At 41.5% G+C, this 23,705-nt stretch overlaps 1 protein-coding gene across 1 annotated transcript in view; it reads right to left on the minus strand.

Annotated features, from left to right (window-relative positions):
- The window catches only part of CCDC148 (coiled-coil domain containing 148), a gene marked incomplete at both ends in the record, with an annotated part of 134,734 nt that overhangs the window by 101,343 nt on the left and 9,686 nt on the right, over nucleotides 1-23,705 (minus strand). The window contains 5 exons of the mRNA XM_081312605.1: nucleotides 9,688-9,869; nucleotides 9,961-10,056; nucleotides 15,507-15,661; nucleotides 16,156-16,229; nucleotides 17,079-17,182. Of these exons, the coding sequence (XP_081168731.1) occupies nucleotides 9,688-9,869; nucleotides 9,961-10,056; nucleotides 15,507-15,661; nucleotides 16,156-16,229; nucleotides 17,079-17,182 (611 nt within the window). The remainder of the gene's footprint in view (nucleotides 1-9,687; nucleotides 9,870-9,960; nucleotides 10,057-15,506; nucleotides 15,662-16,155; nucleotides 16,230-17,078; nucleotides 17,183-23,705) is intronic.

A 23,705-nucleotide genomic window follows, 5' to 3' on the forward strand; every position in this document is an offset into this window, starting at 1 on the left:
AACCATGTCTCTTTTTGGGGGGGTGGGGACAGGTGGCTTCTCCAAGGTGGGCACTCCCAACGTGTATGCATTTCAACTCTCAGCATTCTCAGGAATAACCTTACCACTTTCAGAGTTTTGGGGATTTAAGCCATACCTTGATAGGATCCCTGGATGAAAAGCTCTTTCCTTTGCTTATTGGCTTACAACATGGGTGTCAAACTGGATCACGTCACATGACAGATCGTGATTTTTTTGCTTTTGTGGAGCCAGGGTGGGCGTGGCCTACGTGTGATGCATCCGGCCTGCGGGCCACCAGTTTGACACCCTGCCTTACAACATTGTCATAAAGAGGCTATGAAGGCCTTTTTCAGCAAATCATCCAGGCCTGCCAGAGTCATGTGTTCCCCTCATTACCTAGATAATAGCTAGGGTATTTTTTTCATGGCTGAAGCTGCATTACATTTTGAAAGAGATTATAGCCACAGTAAACATAGATGTTATGCCAAACGTGGTCAGAAAGACTAAATCCCCCCCCTGCCCCCCAGACATACACACTGCCTCAAAATTTTTGATATCTAAGCAGCTGTCTTCCCACTCTATCCATAGCTTGCATACACAAATTCTGGGCAAAGAACAGTATTTATTTAGTTTAGCAAACAATGCTTGACTAAGAGGCCCATGGTAAAGAAAAAAGATGCCCACATGTTCAGAACTGCCAAATTTGTCCGTAGGAATGCCAACGTAACTTAACCCTGTGATCTTACTCACAATTAATTCTAAGCCATCACCATCCCCTGGTGATCTAAAACAATGCAGAAATTATGTGTGATATATCCAGCTTCTATATGTGACAATAGCAAACTAAATTACAAAATAACCTGCTCCCACACAAAATAATAACCAGAAGGATGTGCAATATACACTCCAACCACCAGGAGGCCGGAATGGGCCACTTGCAACTCCTTTTCTTTCAGAAGTTACTACTGTAAGAGATCCAACATTTCTTCTCAACCACAGCCAGTCTTCTCTTGGAGCAAATGGGATCACAACCTCCTCAGGATTGAGGTTTTCCCATAGTACAGGCAACGTGTTACTTTCTTCTGTGTGCTTAGGTGTTAACTTTCAACTGCCATTGGTTCAGGATCATTAGTCTTCTGATCCCAAACACTATACAAAGTGTCACTAATTAAATATTTGATTCTACACAGTGCAGGAATCTGGATTGTGGAGCATATCGTTCCTTACTAGGACAGGTTTGCTTATAGGCCAGCTTAGGCCTGGGAACTGTGGAGGAGAGAATGCTTAAAAGCCATGAGGAAGCAATAGGAAGGAACAGATAAGCAGGGCTTGAATCCATTCCAAGAAAATAGTATGAGAAAATGTCTCAGACAAGCCCTCCCTAGTTCACATGGAGATAAAGGCAAGGGGAGAAGCACATTCAGATTTCCAAGATACTGTTACTATACCTCCTCTAATAAAAGTAGTTTTGACCCACATGGCATCGGTTTCTTAGTCTGTTCTACCTTGTATGACTGACAGGAACTACCACTATGGCCCTACCTCAGACACCAGCCTGTTTACCCTTGAACACTCAACTGCATTGGAAGCATAACCCTGCAGCTTTGCAATATTCAAGTGACTTCACTCATCCCTGGGCTGGTATTAAGTCTACTGGGCAAGTATTTGCTTTGGTGCAAATATCACCTCTACAGCTAGGGCTTTGGATCAAGACTTACACTTTGGAGAAAATATAAAGCATCAGGCATACAAGCTGTTGCCTTCTTCAATAGCCTCAAAGACCTTTTCAGTTTTCCCTCCAGGGGTGCAATTGGAAGAGCCAATAGAATGTCTACATTTTTATAGAAAACAAGAACTGTATTGCAGATAGCCCAGTGTCTAAGCCTAGATATCCATAGCCAAGGAAGTGAAGGATTCAGTTTATTCTCTGGTACAGGATTCAGCTGTATCCCTGCCTTGTTCTCCAAAGGGGTCACAATGCTTGGCAGATGGCTGTAACTTGTTAACTTGTCCGCTTTGCCATACCATAAAAAGCCAGAGTATGAAGCGGAAAGGGGTCTTAATATTCCATAGTCAGCTAAAGTAGCAAAAATAATAAATAAATAAATAAATCCAAACAGATTCTCAAGATTCCAAGGAAGAATAAAACAAGTTGTTAACTCATAGCCACCAAGACCAGGCTATATCAACTGCCCTATTTTCTTTCCAAGGCTTCAGCTTCTGCCCTTAAAGAGCTGAACTATAAGTAGACTGCTGATGTACTTGGAAGTAACAATGATCCATTCATTTTTTTTTATTTTTTTTAAAAATTCCATTTATATCCCGCCCTTCTCCGAAGACTCAGGGCGACTTACAAGCTTAGCAGTAGCCTTCATTCTATGTATATGCCTGCTTATTAGGGCTTTCACACACACCCCAAGCAGCATTATTACAAAGTCAGCTTAATTGCCCCCAACAATCTGGGTCCTCATTTTACCTACCTCGGAAGGATGGAAGGCTGAGTCAACCTTGAGCCTGGTGATGAAGGATATCCTCTGCAGGCAATATAGTTACAGATTTCTTTGAAGTATCAAAATGTTTTGAGCCTTTTCTAAGATGAAATTTAGGGTTATAAGCTTTTTTAACAAATAAAAATAAAATCTAGGCATAGTCACTAATTGCATTTCCTCAGGCTGTCCTAAAACAAAATTCCTATTTCTCAAAGAGGCGTTACAGTCACCTTCACTGTTACAGATGTTTTAATCTGAATTCGTGCATACTGTAGAACGTGGCATTGGAGTCAATAGCCTAAATGGCCGCTTCAAACTCTAGGATTCTATTGTTCTAAATTCCACTTATAAAGATTATTCTGCACTTTACAAGCAGCAGTGAAACTGGGCAGGCACGTGTTCAAATTTCCCCCTTCTGCCTCTTTTTCTAAGTACATTTATCTTCTTAGGTTTGATCCATTAGAATCTTGGGGGTGGGGGAAACCAGCAAAAATACACGTGAGTGGCTTTTCTACCAGGTATCTGTTGCTGTTCAAGTCTAAAAATGGATTTTCTCTATGCAATAGGATCCACCATGCTAAGCCAAATGCCATATCCCTTAGCATTACCGGCAACTTGTTTATCATTTTTATTACACTGACATCAGTGAAAACGTCTACTAAGAGGATGACATTGCCATCTTATTTACTTTGAAATACATCCTGTTGATCTCAGCAGAACATCTTCTATATAAACTGAGACTATAATCCCACATACATTGACTAGGAGTAATGCCCACAGGACACAGAATTATTTCTGAGCAAACAAGAATAAAACTGTGCCACAAGTTTGACTTTTTAAAATGCTCAAGCTTATTGATGTCTCTGATATTGTTGCATTTTTCACTTCTGAACCACAATACTCGATATTTGTTGCCAGGGTTTAAAGTTCCTGTTAAAAATTCATAATTAGACTGGACATCCGGAGTAGAAAATAAACGTCACTTATTGGGAACCCATATAAAAATAAGGTATTTTTCATTTTGCTAGGATATGGTTTCCTTTTAGAAATATTCCCTTAAGAATAAATTTTATATATTATATATAATCATGTGAAAAAGTTAGTACACCTTTTGTAAAGTTTAACATACATGGACATATAATTTTTATATTCACTTAAGCAGTATGATAAAGGTGAAATACCATGAAAAATTGACTTTGCAATCATTTATTCAACAAAAATAAATAAATTACAGAAATGCCATTTCCTTCTGGGGAAAAAACTTAAGAATATCCTTGCTCTGATAGCACTCTACTATTGCTGAAACAACCTCAAGCAGAAATTTTCTTATAAATGTCTACTAATCTGACACTGACAAGCAAGAATCTTTCACACTCCTCCAAGCAGAATTTTTCCAGCTGTGCAACATCTGAGGAGTTTCTTGCACATACAGCCCATTTCAAATCAACCCACAGCATCTTAATGGAATTTAGATCAGACTTTGACTGGGCCATTCCAGGACCCTCCATTTATTTCTGTTTTTCAGCATTCTTTGATGGATTTACCCTGAGCGGTATGTATGGTGGTCTAGTAGTGAAAAACTCATCTCCCACTTGGAAGGTTGAGAGTTCAATCCTAGGTAGTGGCAGATATTTTTCTCCTACAGTGCAAATAAAAAGTACTGCTGTGGACTCCACATGGCGTCAGGAAGGGCATCTGACCAGTAAACGCTCAGCTCCATCCAATTGCCCTGACTCAACCTGAATTAAGGATTACAGGGTCATAAAAGGAGAGTTTTGAGGTATTTACTGTAACGTTTAGGGTCATTGCAATACAGCAAGTTCCATTTTCGGTCCAGCTTTAATATTCTGACAAATGGCTTCGCATTATCCTCAAGCACCCTCTGGTACAATGAAAAAGTCAGACTGGATTCTACAATGGTGAACCGCCCAGGCCCGGATGCAGCAAAGTAGCTCCAAAGTGTAATTTTTCCACTAAATGCTTTACATTTGGTGTCAAGTTCTTCTCAGGAAATCTTGTCTTTGGTTTTTGATAAACATGTGTTCTGATTATGTGGCCAAATAACTGTCTTTGCCTTGTCTGCCCAAAGCACATTGTTCCCAAATTCCTGGACTTTGCCTAGGTATTCATGAGCAAATAGGAGTCTTGCCGTGAGGTTCTTTCTGGACAGTAAAGGCTTTCTTCTGGCACACTTTCCATGTAGATCTTCTAAGTTGTACAGCTTCTAATGGTAGACTCATACACTTTGACATCAATAGTGGAGAGAGTTACCTGTAGATCACATGATGAAATTCTGAGATTTTTAGAGACTGGACTTGCTGGGAAGGACTAGCCTGGGCAACTTGCCAATTGTTTGAAATCTTCTCCACTTGTAGATGATCTTCAGGGCAGTGGAATGATTGATGTCCAATTGTTTGGCAATCTGTTTAAATACCTTCCTGGGTTTGTAAGCATCTATAACCTGTCTGCAGCCTCAAAGTAGCCTTTTGATCTTGGTATGGAGATACCAAACACTTCAACAACAAAGAGCATATCAAACTAAGTGTCTGAAGTTTCACAAGACAAACACCTCCCAGATTCTCTATAACAAAGTTCTAATCATTTGCACTGACCTGATATTTAGATATTTGAGGTAGTGATAAATATGGAGGTGTATTTACTTTTTCCACATGCAAAAGTTGCATTTATGTTTGTTTAAATTATACAATGGACTACAAAATATAAATTCTACATGATATTTTTTTATAACCCTTCTTTCTATCTATCAATATTATTGAAATGAAGATCAGACACCCGCATGTTGAAATACATTGAAAAGGTCAAAAAAATTCAATGGGGTATACTTACTTTTTCACATGATTATATGCTTTGAGAAAAACAAAGGTATGAAATGCATTAGTGTGTAATAAAATTAAACACTATCAATTTAAGGCACAAGAAGCAAACACTTTTCTTGTTCTGGCATTTCTCTCCCTTTGTCTGAAAAGTGGGTAGCATTCTGTATTTTACTAGTGCTTCACATTCAACCATATTCTTCTCCCCTCCCCATTTCTTCAGATTAACTTTCCACAATAACAAAGCTCAACCTATCAATTTGGGAGAATATCCTTCCCAACATGGTACTTTCCACAGCAATCTGCCTAGTCCAATTCTCTGTGCTGCTGTTTGGTGACAGTAGTGTACAAACAGAGGCACAATGGATCCATATTTGCACAAAGAGATAACACAATCCTTGTTCTGGTTTTACTGTAGATAGAATGGTATCCTCTGCCACAGCACTACAGCAATTAACAATGTGAAGTTCTTCTCCCAGATCTTAGTGTGATTCAGTCAAAACTGAATTTGCAAGATAATTAGAAAATCAAGAAGGAGGCAGGGAAAGGCTGGAAAAGCTTCCCAAAGGGATGATTATATCAACATGCTTTTGCCTAGATAGCCCAGGACTAACTATCCTGGCTGGCAGCAACTATTCAGGAATTAAGACAGTGCTTTCTCTAGTTCTATCACAAGATTAGGCATTTAGCTGAAACATTAGTCATGCAAAGTAAGTGCTCCCCAACTGATCTATTTTTACCTTTCTCACAAAATGGCCAAGGAGACCTTCATTATGATCATGGGTATGACCAAACTGCCGGCTTTATAGTTCACAGAAGCAGAATAGTATAATCAAGAAAGTGTCAGTGAATACAAATAAGTATGTTTAGAATGAGTGGCTTAAAATTGCCTCCTCTGGTTCAAACACAGCTTCCATATTATGTTTATTACTATCTCTCTTTTTTTTTGAGTGATGGCCTTAGTTGAAACCAAGTTACAGCTGGAATATTTGCATGTTAAGAGCTTAGCATGGATTCCCCTTTGCCTTGTGCTTCCAGGCTGCTAGATACAGATTTATTTTTATTTTTCCCTTTTCCTCCTCTTTAAGATAATAACCCCAACACCATTTTTTTTTAAAAAATCCCAATTTACACATTTTGCTAAATCATGCCTTATTTAACCAAAGTTTATTGATTAAATCAAAATTGGCTGGGTTCTCAAATAATTCTAAGCTAGTCAGAATGAACTATGAACTATGAACTATGGTGCTGGAGAAGACTCCTGCGAGTTCCTTGGACTGCAAGGCGATCAAACCGGTCAGTCCTAGAGGAGATCAACCCTGACTGCTCGTTAGAAGGCCAGATCCTGAAGCTAAAACTCAAATGCTTTGGCCACCTAATGAGAAGGAAGGACTCACTGGAGAATAGCCTAATGCTGGGAAAGGTTGAGGGCAAGTGAAGAAGGGGACGACAGAGAATGAGGTGGCTGGATGGAGTCACTGAAGCAGTAGGCGTGAGCCTAGATGGACTCCAGAAGATGGTAGAGGACAGGAAGGCCTGGAGGAACATTTTCCATAGGGTCGCGATGGGTCGGACACGACTTCGCAACTAACAACAACAACAATCAGAATGTCTTGAGTTCACACAGCAGCACTAAACGTAATCCATACAATTCATGTTAATGTGATATATGACCCATGTCACAGGCACTAAAATACAAAGTAATACACTTATGAGGATATGGATACTTGCATACACATATGCATACATGGCAAAGGACCCACATGGCTAAGAAACAGTGATACATAGACATCCAGATAATATATACACAGAAACAAATATCAACTAAAAACAGACACAAACATGCCTATATTGTTAAGTCAGTGATGGAGAGAATGGCAGCAATGGAAGGATGTAATAGATAAAAGTCTTGGGCATCCCAGGGGGCTGACATGGTAGCCTGGAATTAAAGGGAAGGCTGGGGCAGGGGGCAGAAAAAAAATGTGGAAAACAGAAAGACAGGGGGGAAATGATACAGGTGCAGCCCTCATATCAGATATGCTAAGAACAAGATTTGCAATAATTGTGGTAAGTAGAGCAAGAATCTTTTTTCCCCCAAACGTTGTAATTTTTATAACAATTTTTACGGAAGTTTAAAAAACTACTAAGATAAATAACTAATGCAAACTAAGAATATTCAGAAGCTATAGCTGGTGCAAGAATGGCCCAGTAACACCACTGCTGCAAGCTGCACTGGTTACCAGTCTGCTTCCAGGTACAATTCAAGGTGTTGGTGATCACCTTTAAAGCCCTTCATGGCATGGATCCAGGTTACTTGAGGGACCATCTCACCGCAGTGAGTTTGGCTCATACCACTCATGCCAATAGAGGAGGCATGCTGTGCGTCCTGTCAGCCCAATTATTCCAGCTGGTGGGGTCCAGGAGGAAGGCCTTCTCTGCTGTTGCTCCCACCCTCTGGAACGTCTTGCCTCCCCAATGTGAGGTTGGCCCCAAGCCCCCAACCCTCCTATCTTTTCATAAGGACCTAAAGACCTGGCTCTGCCAGTTGGCTTGGGGCCCCAGTGGAGCAACAGCACTGGTTGACTGAATAATAATGGATGCCACCTACTCCCCCCCACTCCGCCCCCACCCTCCCAATGTGTCCTTGGTTTTAATGTCTGATTTTAACTTTTTAAGTTATAACCGTATATGTAACTGTAAGCCGCCTAGAATTACTGTATGATAAAATGGGCGGCCAATAAATTTTATGAATGAATGAATGAATGAATGAATGAATGAATGAATGAATAAACAAACAAAAAAAAGTGCTGAGAGAAAAAAGGGGTGAAGAGATAGACAGAAACAGATACACACACGTATAAATATATAAAGAAATGACATCTCCCTTCATTGACAAGTACAATTTCAGTAACTTATGACCTTCTCTAACATTCAATCAAAAAACTCTTCATACCATATCTCATCTTTTATCTTGTAGCAAATAATACTCATCATTCAATCTTTATCAGCAGGTCCATTAAACGTTACCAGAAATAACTTTATATTTAACCCTAAACAAGTAAATCAATTTCATATTCCTTTACAAAATCACTTTTGATTTTTTCTAAAAAGGCAACGAAAACCTCTTCTTCCCATATCTTATAAGTGTAAACATATTTTAAAGCCTCATCATTCAAATTTAATAAAAAAAATTCCATTAAGAGCTTATCAGGAACAACATAATGAAATTTAATTCCTTCAAATTTTGTTCCACAAATTAATTTCTTATCATCTTCTCTTCATCTCATGTCAGAAACTCCTTCACACATTTAACACCTTCCTTCCATTTTAATACCATAGCTTATCACTTTCTCTAAAAATGTAACAAAAATCTCTTCTTTCCATATCTTATCTATACACAAATCATTAAAGCCTCCTCATTCAGTCTTGGTCAAGAAAAACCCATTAAAATCTGCTAGAAAAAAATTATAAACATTTTAAGCTGGATCGAATAAGCCAACTTTGAAAACCTTCTTTATGTTTTAAAGGTCAGTGTTTACTTCTTTTAAGTAATATTCTAAAAGCTGATTTTTTTTCATTCTCTCTCTATTTTTCTCAGGAACTCCTTCATAAGTATCACTTTTGTAAGTGCAAAAAAAGAAGGTTGTCCAAGTCACTCCTCAGAGTTGAAATGCACAAATGCTGGGATTATCAAAGGTCTTATTATGAAAGACCACGGGGATAACATAAAACTATTCCAGCAATTAATCTCTTGAATTTGAGAGATTGAGGGCTAGGCAGTGGAACTACTCAGTGAGGCAGCTGGAGACATTGTCCCTCACACCTTCACCAATCTCAGTTTTCCTGACATAAAAGGTCATTTGAGTTTTAGCGTTCCAAATCCCTGAATCAGCCATAGTATCTAAATAGATTCAGTTGAGTAAGATTTTCAATGAGACCATCTAGGTCAATAAATCCAAGTTCACAGAAGGAAAGACTCTGCAATTGTAACTAAGCGGGGACTGCCCAAAATCTACAAACAGGTTTAGTTTTCTCCGAGTAAAAATAAGTTATAAAACAGGGAAGAAAACATTACATTTACACTCACCAAGAATTTTATGATACTGCCTGGTATTTCAACGCCTTTGAACATTTTGCTTATTATTTCAGTCCAGGCTTTTTAGAAAAAGGCAGTTCTCTCAGCTGTGCAAATAGTTACTGACTACTTAATCCCATTGAGCTGGACAGAAGGTCAACTATGCATGATGCTCAGCAAGGCATCCCCCCTCCCGCTCCCTTGGTAAAGGCAACTGCAATAGGAGAAGGTTCCAATACCAAAACATTTTACTTAATCCTTAAACAAACATGAATGCAGATTCTATTACCTCGCTATGGTTTTTAATTCTTCATCAGCCTCTTGGATCTTCAAAGAATAGTCATCTGCAAGTTTATAAAATTCAGAAAACACAGAAGCCTTCAGATCAGGATATGGACACTCCAGCTCCAATAACTGTGGTGGAATCTCAGGTGCAAATGTAGTCCTTTCCTCTAAAGTACCTGCCAGGGACTATAATAAAAAATAAAGACATTGGGACTATCGGCTACATTCTTGCTAATCTAATTAAAATCACTTTTTAAAAAAATATCGAATAACTTACTCCATCTATAAATTCCTCAAGCTCCTTTTCCAAAGCTATTCTCTCCAGATGAAGCTTTCCCAGAATTGCTTTCTGTTGTTTCTTCACAAACTCTATCTAGTTTTGAGAAATATTGTATTAATGAGTAAAAGTAGACTGAATGTTGTTAATTTTGGTCCTGTGTATTGACAAAACATCACATTGCTCATTGATTCTATTTTTATATTTTTATTTTTATCCTATCTCTTTTCAAAGAATTCATAGCAGTATAAATACAAAAAAGTTGTCCCTTTTTGTATCATCACAACAACGCTATAAAGCAGGTTAAATTTAAAGAGCTAGCTGTTTGGCGATCCAGATTTTGCCTCGGTGGGAATTGGACCTAGGTTTATAGCCCTAACCTTTCTGGTTCTTTCTTATATATTTTATTAATAAGGTAAGACTGACATACAACAGTATAAAATGCTAAATTTGCTAATGTAACATGCCATTAAATCAGTCTGACTCTGAATCCAATACATTAAAGTGAAGTCCAAAGAAAAAAAATAATTAGGATCAAACAAAACTTCCTAAAATAGATCAATACTTGATTCTACGAAAATCCCAAGATTAAGGCATGCAACCAGATGCACAGAGTCATTTTCAGAGAACATTATGTGCATTTCTGTTATACAAAATGGGGAGCATGTAGTACTGACTATTTGGACTGAAAAATATTATTCAATCTTTAGAAATTGCTGTATGCATGTACACAATTATCACTCACAATTTTTCTAGAAGGTGCACAAACAGAGGGCCGTATCGTCACCGGGAGTGTCATCTCCGCTCTGTACAAGCGGTGAGACGCTCCGACCCTCTGTACTTCCCCGGAGGTCCCGGGAGCGAAGGTGTGCAGCCTCCCATGCTAAGGCTGGTCTACCTGAATGCCAGGTCCGTAGCTAACAAGGCACACCTTGTTCGTGACCTAGTGGAGAGCGAGCACGCGGACCTGGCTTGCATCACGGAAACCTGGCTGGGCCAAGAGGGTGGTGTCCCTCTAGTTGACCTCTGCCCGCCAGGTTTCCAGGTGCTGCACCAGCCTCGGGCCCATGGGAGGGGCGGGGGAGTGGCAGTTATCATCAGGGAATCCCTTAGCCCGCGAGAGATCACCGTCCCTCAGATGGTCGGGTGTGAGTCTCTCCTACTGAGATACGGCCCGGGGGCGCAGTTGGGCCTGCTGCTGGCATACCTACCACCTAATCGTGCAGCGGCAGCCCTGCCCGAGCTACTCGATGTCCTCTCAGGGTTGGTGGTTGAATTCCCAAGACTCATGGTCTTGGGCGACTTTAACCTACCGTCCTTGGGAGGATCGTCCGATCTGGCTCGGGAGTTCATGGCTTCCATGGCGGCCATGGACCTGTCGCAAATAATTTCTGGACCGACTCATGAGAGAGGCCACACCCCAGACTTGGTGTTCTTATCTGGACGGTGGCGCGATGATATCGGTGGGGGTGCCACGACTATTATGCCCCTGTCATGGACCGATCATCACCTCGTGCGGCTAGACTTCCCCTTTGCCACCCCCCGCCGTGGGTGCGCGGTGCCAACCAGATGGTACCGCCCTAGGCGCCTAATGGACCCTGATAGGTTCCAGGCAGCGCTTGGGGACGCACATGCACTCCCTGCTCACAGCTCGGCGGATGCCTTAGTGGAAGCCTGGGAGAAGGCAGCCACGGAGGCTCTGGACCGAGTTGTACCCTTGCGGCCTCTGACCCGGTGCAGATCCCAGCGAGCCCCATGGTTCACCGCGGAGCTCCGGGAAATGAAGCGTCGGAGACGGGGCCTAGAGAGCCGTTGGAGATCCAGTCGATCCGAATCCGACCGATTGCGATTAAGAATCCTCACCAGGTCTTATCTCGCTGCGATAAGGGTGGCAAAATCCAACTACTTTTCCACCCTCACCGCGTCCGCAGATAATCGCCCGGCTGCCTTGTTCAGGGTGACTCGCTCCCTACTGAACCAAGAGGTGAGGGAGGAACCCTTGCAGGGTCGAGCCGAGGAATTCGGTCAGTATCTGCTGGATAAAATTGCTCGGATCCGAAACGGCCTGGACTCCAACTGGGCTGAGTTGGAAGAACAAGGCATGGACAGTCTTGTCGACGTCATCTGGGAGGAATTTGATCCTGTGACTCCTAAGGAAGTGGACAGGATTATGAGGAGGTTGAGCTCCTCCACATGCTTACTGGACCCGTGCCCTTCCTGGCTGGCATATGCAGCTCGAGAGGGGACACGAGGTTGGTTCCTGGCGGTCATCTCCGCTTCTCTGAGGGAGGGTCACTTCCCCACCGCCTTGAAGGAGGCGGTGGTGAGGCCTCTCCTCAAGAAGCCCACCTTGGACCCATCCTCATTGAATAACTTTCGTCCAGTCTCCAATCTTCGCTTCCTTGCGAAGGTTGTTGAGAGCGTGGTGGCGCACCAACTCCCTCAGATCCTGGATGAAGCGGTTTATCTAGACCCGTACCAATCGGGCTTCAGGCCGGGCTACAGCACGGAGACGGCATTGGTCGCTCTGATAAATGATCTCTGGAGAGCCCGGGACAGGGGCCATTCCTCTGTCCTAGTCTTATTAGACCTCTCGGCGGCTTTCGATACCATCGACCATGGTATCTTGCTGCAACGCCTCAGGGGACTGGGAGTGGGAGGCACGGTTCTGCGTTGGTTCTCCTCCTTTCTCCAGGGTCGCTCGCAGTCGGTGTTGGCAGGGGGACAGAGGTCGACCCCGAGGCCTCTCGCTTGCGGAGTCCCTCAGGGGTCGGTCCTCTCGCCTCTCCTGTTCAACATCTACATGAAACCGCTGGGCGAGATCATTCGCAGCTTTGGAGTAGGGTACCATCAGTATGCTGATGACACCCAGCTTTTCATCTCAACTCCAAACAACATCAGTGATGCCCTCGACGTGATGTCTCGCTGCCTGAAAGCGGTCCGGGAATGGATGGGGAGGAACAGGCTTCAACTGAACCCGGACAAGACTGAATGGCTGTACGTACCGGCAAGCCAGGATACTCAGAACATCCCATCCCTTAACATCGGGGACAAGTTACTACCCCCTGTTGATAGGGCCCGCAACCTGGGTGTCCTCCTTGACTCGCAGCTCTCCCTGGAAGATCACATAGGAGCTGTGACCAAGGGGGCCTTCTCCCGGGTTCGACTAGTTCGCCAATTACGGCCTTATCTGGACCTGGATGCCTTACGTACAGTCACCCATGCTCTTGTGACCTCTCGCCTAGACTACTGTAACGCTCTCTACTTGGGGCTGCCCTTGAGATCCACTCGGAAGCTTCAACTGGTGCAAAGTGCAGCGGCACGGACACTCTTGGGAGCCTCCCGATACTCCCATATCACACCTCTCCTCCGTGCACTGCACTGGCTTCCAGTTGCCTTCCGTGTGAAGTTCAAGGTGCTAACAATGACTTACAAAGCCCTACATGGCATGGGTCCGGACTACCTACGGGAGCACCTTCTGCCAATGTCAGCACCCCACCGTCCTGTGCGCTCCCACAGAGAGGGCCTCCTCAGGGTGCCACCGCTCAAGGAATGTCGGCTGGTGGCCCCCAGGGGGAGGGCATTCTCAGTGGGTGCGCCAGCCCTCTGGAACAGCTTACCAACCGAAATCCGGATGGCCCCCGACCTCCGCACCTTCCGGCGCGAATTAAAAACTTATCTGTTCCAGCAGTCTGGCCTGGCCTGATAGCTCTAATCTGGGGTCCCAGCTTGTATTTTACTATTGTTTGTTTTCACTATTGTTCATTCTGTATGCCTACCTTATTCTGTACACCGCCCCGAGTCCCTCGGGAGAAGGGCGGTTTATAAAAACAAATAAATAAATAAATAAATAAATAAATTTATTTTGTATAGGTAAGACCAAGATTTTAACAAACAAGTCAGACTGAATTATAATATGTACAGTTTGATCTTCCCTGCAAAAAAGCTATGTAATTTGTTCTGAGAAAAGTAAAGAATAAAAAGTCATTGTATGTATGGACTTATCTTTGCATCTAATTACTTCTAGTTAGTTATAATTTCAGTGTCAGAGCGACGACATCCATTGGATGTCATTGCTCTGACAACTGAGAATCAGCACCCATTTTTACTTTTGCTTCTAACATGCCTTTTCTATTCTTTTAGAGTTCAGATGTAGAAGGAGGGGATGGGATGAATGCTTGAGGGTTTAGCTAGCCATAACAATGCAGAAGTGTGGGAACTGAAGGACATGGTCTGATAAGATTTTGGCGGGCTGAGAGGCCAATGAGAAAAGCCCGAGTCTTGTGTTAATTGGGGGATGTGATTTATGACAACATTTGTGGGATGGGAATTGCAACTTGTTACTTTGTATCGGGGGGGGGGGGGCGGAGGGAATCTCAGTTTTGGGTTCAACTGTGTAAGTGCTGATACTTTGTTTCCTAATAAAATGTTATTTAAGGAAGAATTCTTGCCTTGAAGTTCTTTTACTGGTTTCATCTATCGGAACCATGACATTCAGCCTATGTATTCCATAGTACAGTGATTGCAAACCTTTTAGAGACTGAGTGCCCAAACTGCAACCCAAAACCCACTTATGTATCATCCAGTGCCAGGTGGGCGTGACCTATTAGGTGGGTGTGGCCAATTTGGTGGGCGTAGCTGTGGTGGTAACGGCAGGCTGGGTGGGACTAAAAAGTTCAATCAATCAATTCCAACTTTGCAAGATCTTTTTTTCCCCGCGAGAAGTTGAAATTGATTGATTGAACCTCTTTTTTTTGCCCACGGCGGCAGAGGCCTAAAGCAAAAAGGTTTTGTAAAACCCAGCTGAAGGCCTAGGACTGGGGCGACAGGACGCGTGCCCACAGAAAGGGTTCTGCGTGCCACCTGAGGCACGCGTGCCATAGGTTCACTACCACGGCCATAGTAAATCAATGGCCAGCCTTAACATTAACATCAACTAGATTATTCCTACATATCTCTGTGCATTCCACCCCCCAAAAATTTGCCCATTTTATATAAAAATCCAAGACCTGTGTTTACAAATGCTGATTCACTGTCTAGATTGATTTGGATTTGTGTTTTAGGAATTTGTTTTCAAAGTTGAAATGTTTTTGAAAAGAATGAGGAGAGATGTGAGAAAATATGTCCCATCAGCAAGCCAACATGACCAACAATAGGAGTGACGAGATTTATAATTTATTTGAAGGATCACAAGATTTATCATCATGGACACAGAAAAAAAATCATGGTGTCCAATCTCAAATCTATAGGCAGTGAATGATGGCACCCCGAAATACAATACAAAAGATTATGTTCAGTAGCATGCTATCTCTCAACATGGCTAACAGCAAACAAGATTAAAGTGTCAGAGGGAAAAAAGAAAGAGTTTTAAGAAGCTGTATTCTGAAATTAGTACTATGTCACATATCATACTCTGATACCTTGATTGAACAGCGTATTTCTTTAATAGTGCAAATATAATGCAATTGCAATAATATCAGTGAAAATAGGAGAGAAGATCATCCACAGTAAGGAAAGACCATCTGCAGCAGCACTGAATAACTAACCTCTTTTAATACAGCATCTGGATTAAATTGATATTCCACACTTTTGCTGCTGGTTTGCATTTCCAATAGTCTGTACCTTAAATCTTCCCTTAGCTGCCAGACAGGTTGCACTGTGTTTGCTTGAAATGTATCCAAGCCTTTTGTTAATTTATATCCTATTAAAAGTTAAATAGAAATTAGGGGTGTTGCTCAGTTAAAGAGCTAATTAATAAGAGTTTGTCAAATAATAGCTTATATTATAGAGAAGGAAATTTACATTTTCTCTTCTTGTCTCTGAAAAGAATAAGAAACCCAGGCTCCCAGAAAAAGAAGGGACTGAATACAGCATAATATTCATAGTGTGGTATGTATAGTATAAGGTGTAGGTCTTTTTCTGCTGTTGTATTATGGATGGTTATTGGAGAGAAAGGGCACAGGAGTCCATAGAAAAAAGCAAAGACTGTTCACTTAATACTCATGCCAGCTGATACTGGATTTATTTCTGAGAGGAAAAGTTTCTTCTTAATGGAACTCAGATGAAGAACACAGAAATATGAAATTTTGTATTCTTTGACCCACTCTCCTTCTTAATCCTTATATTCTTCTTATCTCTCCTTCTTACCAATAACTACACAATTTAGTTTAATCCAGAAATTGACTGATTACTTACGCAAATCCCACAAGTCGAAAAAACATTCATTTTCTTCATCAAAGAATGTTTGAATTTCAGATTCTAATTTCTGCCTGCAATTAAACGTTTCAGGTCAAGTAAAATATACTCTTTTCCCTTGTATCCAATTTGTGTGTATGTGTGTGCATGCCAGTGTGGGCGTTTTTGGGTCACTAGGCTTTTCTGATTCTTATCCCAATTCTTCCTTCATGTGGGAACTCTATTGGTAGTTTTAAACATATTCAGAATAATCAGAATTTAGAAGCAGATTTAATTCTACCTAACCAGCCTGTTGAGGGACACGGTGGCTCAGTGGGTTAGGACGCTGAGCTTGTCGATCAGAATGTCGGCAGTTTGGCGGGTCGAATCCCAAGTGCCGCGTAACAGAGTGAGCGCCTGTCACTCGTCCTAGCTTCTGCCAACCTAGCAGTTCGAAAGCACGTAAAAATGCAAGTATAAAAATAGGGACCACTACAGTGGGAAGGTAACAGCGTTCCACGCGCCTTTGGCATCTAGTCATGCCGGCCACATGACCACGGAGACATCCTCGGACAAGCGCTGGCTCTTCGGCTTTGAAACAGAGATGAGCACCGGCCCCTAGAGTGGGAAACGACTAGCACGCATGTGTGGGGGAACCTTTACCTTTAACCAGCCTGTTAAGAGTTTCCAGGGGCAGCTTGCAATCTGTACATAGAAACTCTGTAGATATAAATGGGCCTGAGCTCTGGGTGCAATCAGGTCTATTTCTCCTCCCCAGGAGTTTTTTTCCATTCTTCTGGTTCCATAGATTAATAGCATAACTGTTTCAGGGTCATTTGAGGATTTTCCTATCTAAAAGAGCACTTTCCTTCAGACTCTGCATGTGAAGTTTTGTTCATCACTTTACCAAATTTTCAATTAATTTATTCAGCTTTATCACTTACCTGTTTCCATGCAATCTTTTGTGCTCTTTCCACCATACCTGGCAATGGCGTTTCAGCAGCATTTGTTCCTTGTTAATTTTTGAAGCATGCTGTAATTTTTTAATCTAGGTACAAAATTTAAAGATATTTTATTAATAATAAATGTTGTTGAGGCATCTATGAAGAAATAGCTAACCTTGAACAGGATTTATATTTGATTATCCTTGAAAGTCAGTGGTTCATAAATATTTATTTAATATCTTCAATTGTCTTTCAAGATTGTGTCCTTGCCAAAAGGCCTCATTAATATCATAATATTCTAAAACATGTTAAATTTAAATGGTTTTAAAAGAAAGTCAATGGTTCATATCTATTATTAAAAAAACATCTGTTCAATAAACTAAGATAATGTATATACTGACCATCTCTATCTCATTTTCTGGCAGCTGCAAAATATGCCCAGTTGTAAAAAAAATAATAAATAAAAATTATTTATACCAAGTACAGTATTGTTTTGAAGATTGCAAATTTTTTTATAGATCGATGGATACAAAACTTGTAAAAAACTTTTATAGCATAGTAAATGGTATTGAATATACTTTTGTAGTTGTATCTATATTTTTATTCATTTATTTTCTATATTTCATTTATTCTATATTTATTCTATATAGAAATGAAACGTGTAATTAACTGATAGTCATGAGATTACAGGTTAGACAGAATTTATAGCTCCACTCTGTCATTTTCTGACTTGCAGTTATGCAATTAAAAACACCCTCAGAACTTTTTTCACAATGTTACATTAATGAAAAATTTTGGAAAATCAAAAGTGATTTTTTTGGTATGAAAGAAGCCTGATTCTGGTGATCACAAACTACTAGGCTAACTCTATGCTCCTATTTTTAGGCAGAGTGCACACACCATATGAAGTCATGGTTTGATTTAATATACTGTAGATGAACTATGGAGATATATTTCGCACAACACATTGTCATAAACTGTAGTTTATTAACCACAAAGGCTGATCCATGTATCACACTAAGCCAAACAGATTAACTATTGGCTAAATCAGGGGTAGGCAACCTCGGCTCTTTTATGACTTATGGACTTCAACTCCCAGAATTCCTGAGTCAGCATTCTGGGAGTTGAGGTCCATGAGTCATAAAAGAGCCGAGGTTGCCTACCCCTGGGCTAGATCAATATGTTAAATCAAACAGGCCATCTACATATTACTAATGTGTGATTTTTTTTCAAACAATTTGGTGGTAAGGTAAAGGTAAAAGGTAAAGGTTCCCCCGCACGCACATGCATACTAGTCGGTCCGACTCTAGGGGGCGGTGCTCATCTCCGTTTCAAAGCCGAAGAGCCAGCGCTTGTCCGAGGACGTCTCCGTGGTCATGTGGCCGGCATGACTAGATGCCAAAGGCGCACGGAACGCTGTTACCTTCCCACCGGAGTGGTCCCTATTTTTCTACTTGCATTTTTACATGCTTTTGAACTGCTAGGTTGGCAGAAGCTGGGACGAGTAACAGGCGCTCAACTCTGCTACGCGGCACTCGGGATTCGACCCGCCGAACTGCCGACCTTCCGATCGACAAGTTCAGCGTCCTAACCCACTGAGCCACCGCGTCCCTTTGGTGGTACTTTATGCAAAATAAAAGTCCGGCTTGCATATTACTACATTTCCATATGACTGAATGGAACTCCTAATATAATCACAGAATTTTGCCAAAGTCTTTCTACAGGTATTTAAATCTGAACCTAGGGGAAAATATTAGGCAATGTGTTCCAAAGAACAACAGCAGAAACTTTCAATTTTATTTATCACTAAAATTCCATTTTCTCCATAATAAACTTTGAATATTATTGCCATGTGTTCATTTGGAATGGTAGAGATACAAACAGGATGAATAGGAATATGGCTCACTCTTGCACAGTTACATTTATTTCTTAACAGGGAAACAGCTTAACTAATATATATTTCTACTGCTCTGCTTAACTTACTCTGCTACTTACACTACATTTTCCTATTCGTCTACTGCTTTATTTTCAGAGACTTTAAGCTTTTTGTAGCTTTGGGTATTGAATCAAACCATTAAACCATCTTCACTAATATTTGCAACTGCTTCTTTAAGTGCTGCTGAAATCATTTTAGCCATTAACTTGCTTTCGCTTTCAGTCAAGGGTTTTACAACCTTTTTAGTCTACTAGTTATCAGCAGATACTCTAATTTCCCCCCCCCTCTCTTACACACACAAACACAAAACGCACACACACATATACAGAACACAAACACATACATACACATCAGATTACTTTTCAGACTGGATGAGTCACAGTTTTTCTCAGGCCACTCTTAGAGCAGCTGCCTCCATTGGCCTCTTAAGTCTCCCAACATCTCAATTCTTTGGTCTCCTGCACTGTCTTCTCCCTAGACCAGGGTTCCCCAACTCCTGGTCCATTGACCAGTACCAAGCCACGGCATGCCAGCAACTGGTCCACACAAACAAGCAATGCCCCATCCGCGAGATGCAAGCAGCACACAAAGCCATGCACCCTCCGGTCTGCGCAAAAGCCTCTCTCCATGGAACTGGTCTCTGGTACCAAAAGGTTGGGGACAGTGGTGGGATTCAGCCAGTTCGCACCACTTTGGCAGAACCGGTAACTAATTTTTTGTTGCCCAGGCCCAGAACGCACTTCTGGAAGCGGCATCCACACAGAGAACCAGTTGTTCACATATTTGAATCCTACCACTGGTTGGGGACCTCTGTCCTAGACTTATGTTTTCTTTTTTCCAACAAAACTATGGTCTCTGAGCACACACAGACAAAACTACAAGAATGCCTTTGCTTATATTGAGGTTCTTTTCAGGTGAGCAGGTTAGTACAGTGGTGAAAAAAAAAATATAGTAATTCCAATGGTTTCTACAACTGTTGTGAATCAACTTGCCAGAACTTATCACTATCAGAGAGACTATTACTTTTACTTTACTTTGGCTTCCAAGCAAGAACATTAGGAAGGATTAAGTCATACCTCTCTAATAGACATTGATGGGAAAGAACAGTTCATATCCACCAAATTCTTCTAGACAAACTTCCCTCCACAACCATATCCAAATTAATGGTTCCTCTGTTCAGCTTCCTCTGTTCCTGGAGGAAACTGATTATCTGGACCCATACCAATCGGGTTTCAGGCCCGGGTACAGCACGGAGACGGCATTTGTCGCGCTGATGAATGATCTCTGGCGGGCTCAGGACAGGCGTTGTTCCTCTGTCCTAGTCCTATTAGATCTCTCAGCGGCTTTTGATACCATCGACCTTGGTATCCTGCTGTGACGACTCAGGGGGTTGGGAGTGGGGGGCACTGTTTTACGGTGGTTCTCCTCCTACCTCCTGGGCCGTTCGCAGTTGGTGTTGACGAGAGGGCAGAGGTCCTCAGGGGTCGGTCCTCTCTCCCCTCCTGTTCAACATCTATATGAAGCCGCTGGGTGAGATCATTCGTGGTTTCGGGGTGGGGTATCATCAGTACGCTGATGATACCCAACTTTTTCTTTCCACCCTGAACCAACTCAGTGATGCCCTCGACGTGATGTCCCGTTGCCTGGAGGCGGTTCGGGTTTGGATGGGGAGAAACAGGCTCCAACTCAATCCTGCCAAGACTGAGTGGCTGTGCGTATCGGCATCTCAAGTGAACCACTCTTCTCCATCGTTAATGATGGGGGGTGAGGTGTTACCCACCATCGATAGGGCTCGTAACTTGGTCGTCCTCCTGGATTCACAGCTCAGTTTGGAAGATCATATAGGAGCTGTGACCAGGGGGGCTTTTGCCCAGGTTCGCCTGTTGCGCCAGTTACGGCCCTATCTGGACCGGGATGCCCTACGCACAGTCACTCATGCACTCGTGACCTCCCGGTTAGACTACTGCAATGCTCTCTACATGGGGCTGCCCTTGAGGACCACTCGGAGGCTTCAGCTGGTGCAAAATGCAGCCGCGCGAGTAGTAATGGGAGTGTCCCGATACTCTCATGTAACACCTCTTATCCGCGGGCTGCATTGGCTTCCAGTTGCCCTCCGGGTGAGATTCAAGGTGCTGGTGATGACCTATAAAGCCCTAAATGGCATGGGCCCGGATTATCTTAGGGAGCACCTGCTACCAGCATCAGTTTCCCATCATCCTGTGCTCGCCCACAGGGAGGGCCTCCTTAGGGTTCCGCCGGTTAGAGATTGCCGGCGGATTATTCCTAGGGGGAGGGCGTTCTCTGTGAGTGCGCCCACCCTTTGGAATGAACTGCCGATGGAGCTTTGGACTGCCCCCGACCTTTGCTCTTTTCGCCGGGACTTAAAAACCTGGTTGTTCGAACTGTCTGGCTTGGACTGAGGGATTTTAAATTTTAAAGTATTTAATTAAATTATATTAAATTAATTTCAAAATTTTAATTTTATTGTTACTAGGAATTGTGGACTTTACTAATTTAATTCTATTTTATTCTTTTTGTACTGTTTTAATTGCCCTGTGAACTGCCCTGAGTCCTTTGGGAATAGGGCGGTATATAAATTCAATAAATAAATAAATAAATAAACTTGGGAGTGTGTGAGTTCTTGCCTAAATGTCCCTCTTGTAACAATCTGCTTTTATATAGAAATGTTTAATATCAGATGTAATGTATTGGCCTCATCTGTTTAAATCACTTGCTTTATGTCTAACTGCTTGCTTAATGGCTGACCTACTTTTGTATGTTATGTAACGGTTGCTGGGCTGAGCTAGACTTGCTGTCTCTAGTCTGTTAAGTAGGTTTGGGGCGGGAATCTACTACTTTAAATCTATTGGTTGCCGCCTAGAGTCCAACTGTATAAATAGCTGAGCAGCAGCTATTAGCTTGCTTCTGTTATGTTCTGACTCTGAATAAACTTGTTACTGTTTGAACACCTTGTCTCACTTAATGCCTGCAAGAACTAAATATTTAACATCAGATATGGCTTAATCTAAGTCTTTTACTATTTGTAGTAAATAATATCAAAAGTGACAGATGCATCTACAGCCTTGTAACCAAAGTTATATGCACAGGAATGAAAGGGATCCATATGATAACCAAACCAGAACTCACAGTTTATTAAGAATTATTAGTTTCACAGGGATAAAACTGTTATGCATAGCCTTACAACAATGAATCTATAGATTTTCCATACTCCATTTAGTGAACAAAGGTAACATACTTCTTTCAGACTATATTGCTACCATGGCTACTAACATCCTTGCATTTATTTATCATAAGGAATAGATTTGTTGAGATTAGCTCTTTTGGATGAAAAAAAATATAAAGGTAGTTCTTGACTTACAACTGTTCATTTAGTGACCTTTTGAAGTGACAACAGGAACTGAAAAAAGTGATTTATGACCGTTTTTCACACTTAAGACAATATTCCCACAGTCACATGATCAAAATTCGGACACTTGGCAACTGGCCTTTATTTCTGCAGCATCCCAGGGAGGGTCCAGTGATCAGCTTTTGCGACCTTCTGAGAAACAAAGTCAATAAGGTGTTACTACCTTAACCACTGCAGTGATTCACTCTACAACGATGGCAAGAAAAGGTATAGAAGGGGGCAAATCTCACTTAACAAACTGTGATGCTTAGCAACAGAATTTTAGGCTCAATAGTGGTCGTAAGTTGAGGACTACTTGTAGAAGCCTTATCCAGTGAACAGGAGATGAAATACTTAATAGACAGTGTGTTATCATTCCTTTGTATTCATACCAACACTATTTCATTCCATTTTTTAAAAAAAACAGATTAAAATATGTTAAAGAGAACAAGAGGTCATTAACTGTTTTAATATATATTTGTTTTACAGAAACAAAATGGATTGCATTTCTACACAGTTGATTTTCAGGTAACAGGGATTATCAGTCTCCATCTGTCATTTTATATGCTAAACTTGCTTATGTGAATAGCAGAACTCTTGGTTTCATTTTTAGAAAAACTCTCTGCCTAACCACTTACCACTTTTCATATGCTTGCTACAGATTTTTATTACACCATGGCTCTTTTTTATTATTATGCTATATAGGAACTTATTTTCAACGACAAACAGTTTTTGGACTGTCCCCGATGGAAATATTTGTGAAAAATGAAATACTAAGGGATAAAGAGTTTACTTTTAAAGCTTGCACATATTGAACTGCCTTTGGCTTTGCTCTTCATTGAGAAATAGTATCTGCCATGTTATGGAATATCCATTCTAGCCTTTCTCCCTTGTCACTTCTTTGGATAATACAGCTGTGGGTTTTTGCAAGAATTAATCTTTTAGTTTTTATGGTGTGGTATCCAAAATCTGTAAATGTCCTTATAGAATAGATAGAAGGCTCTTAATACCATAAAAGACAAGGTGCAGCAGCTTCACTTTTCCTTCTTTAATGGATTTTTAATGCAAAGTAAAAAAAGAAAAATGAAACAGAAGTGGGAAATTCAGAAGAGTTACAATGAAAGTGATATTGTCTAGATATCCTATCAAATTCTATGCACAGTAAAAGCCTCATCTTAAGTCACTTTACGTATTTTATTGATTCCGAAAGCCAAGCGTGGTTTCCTATATGTATTTAATTACTATTTATCCGTCTGTGTTACCTGCTCAGTGCAGAAGGACAGAA

This window comes from Vipera berus (assembly GCF_964194415.1).
Source record: "Vipera berus genome assembly, chromosome: 1".
In the NCBI taxonomy this organism is placed as follows: Eukaryota; Metazoa; Chordata; class Lepidosauria; order Squamata; family Viperidae; genus Vipera; species Vipera berus.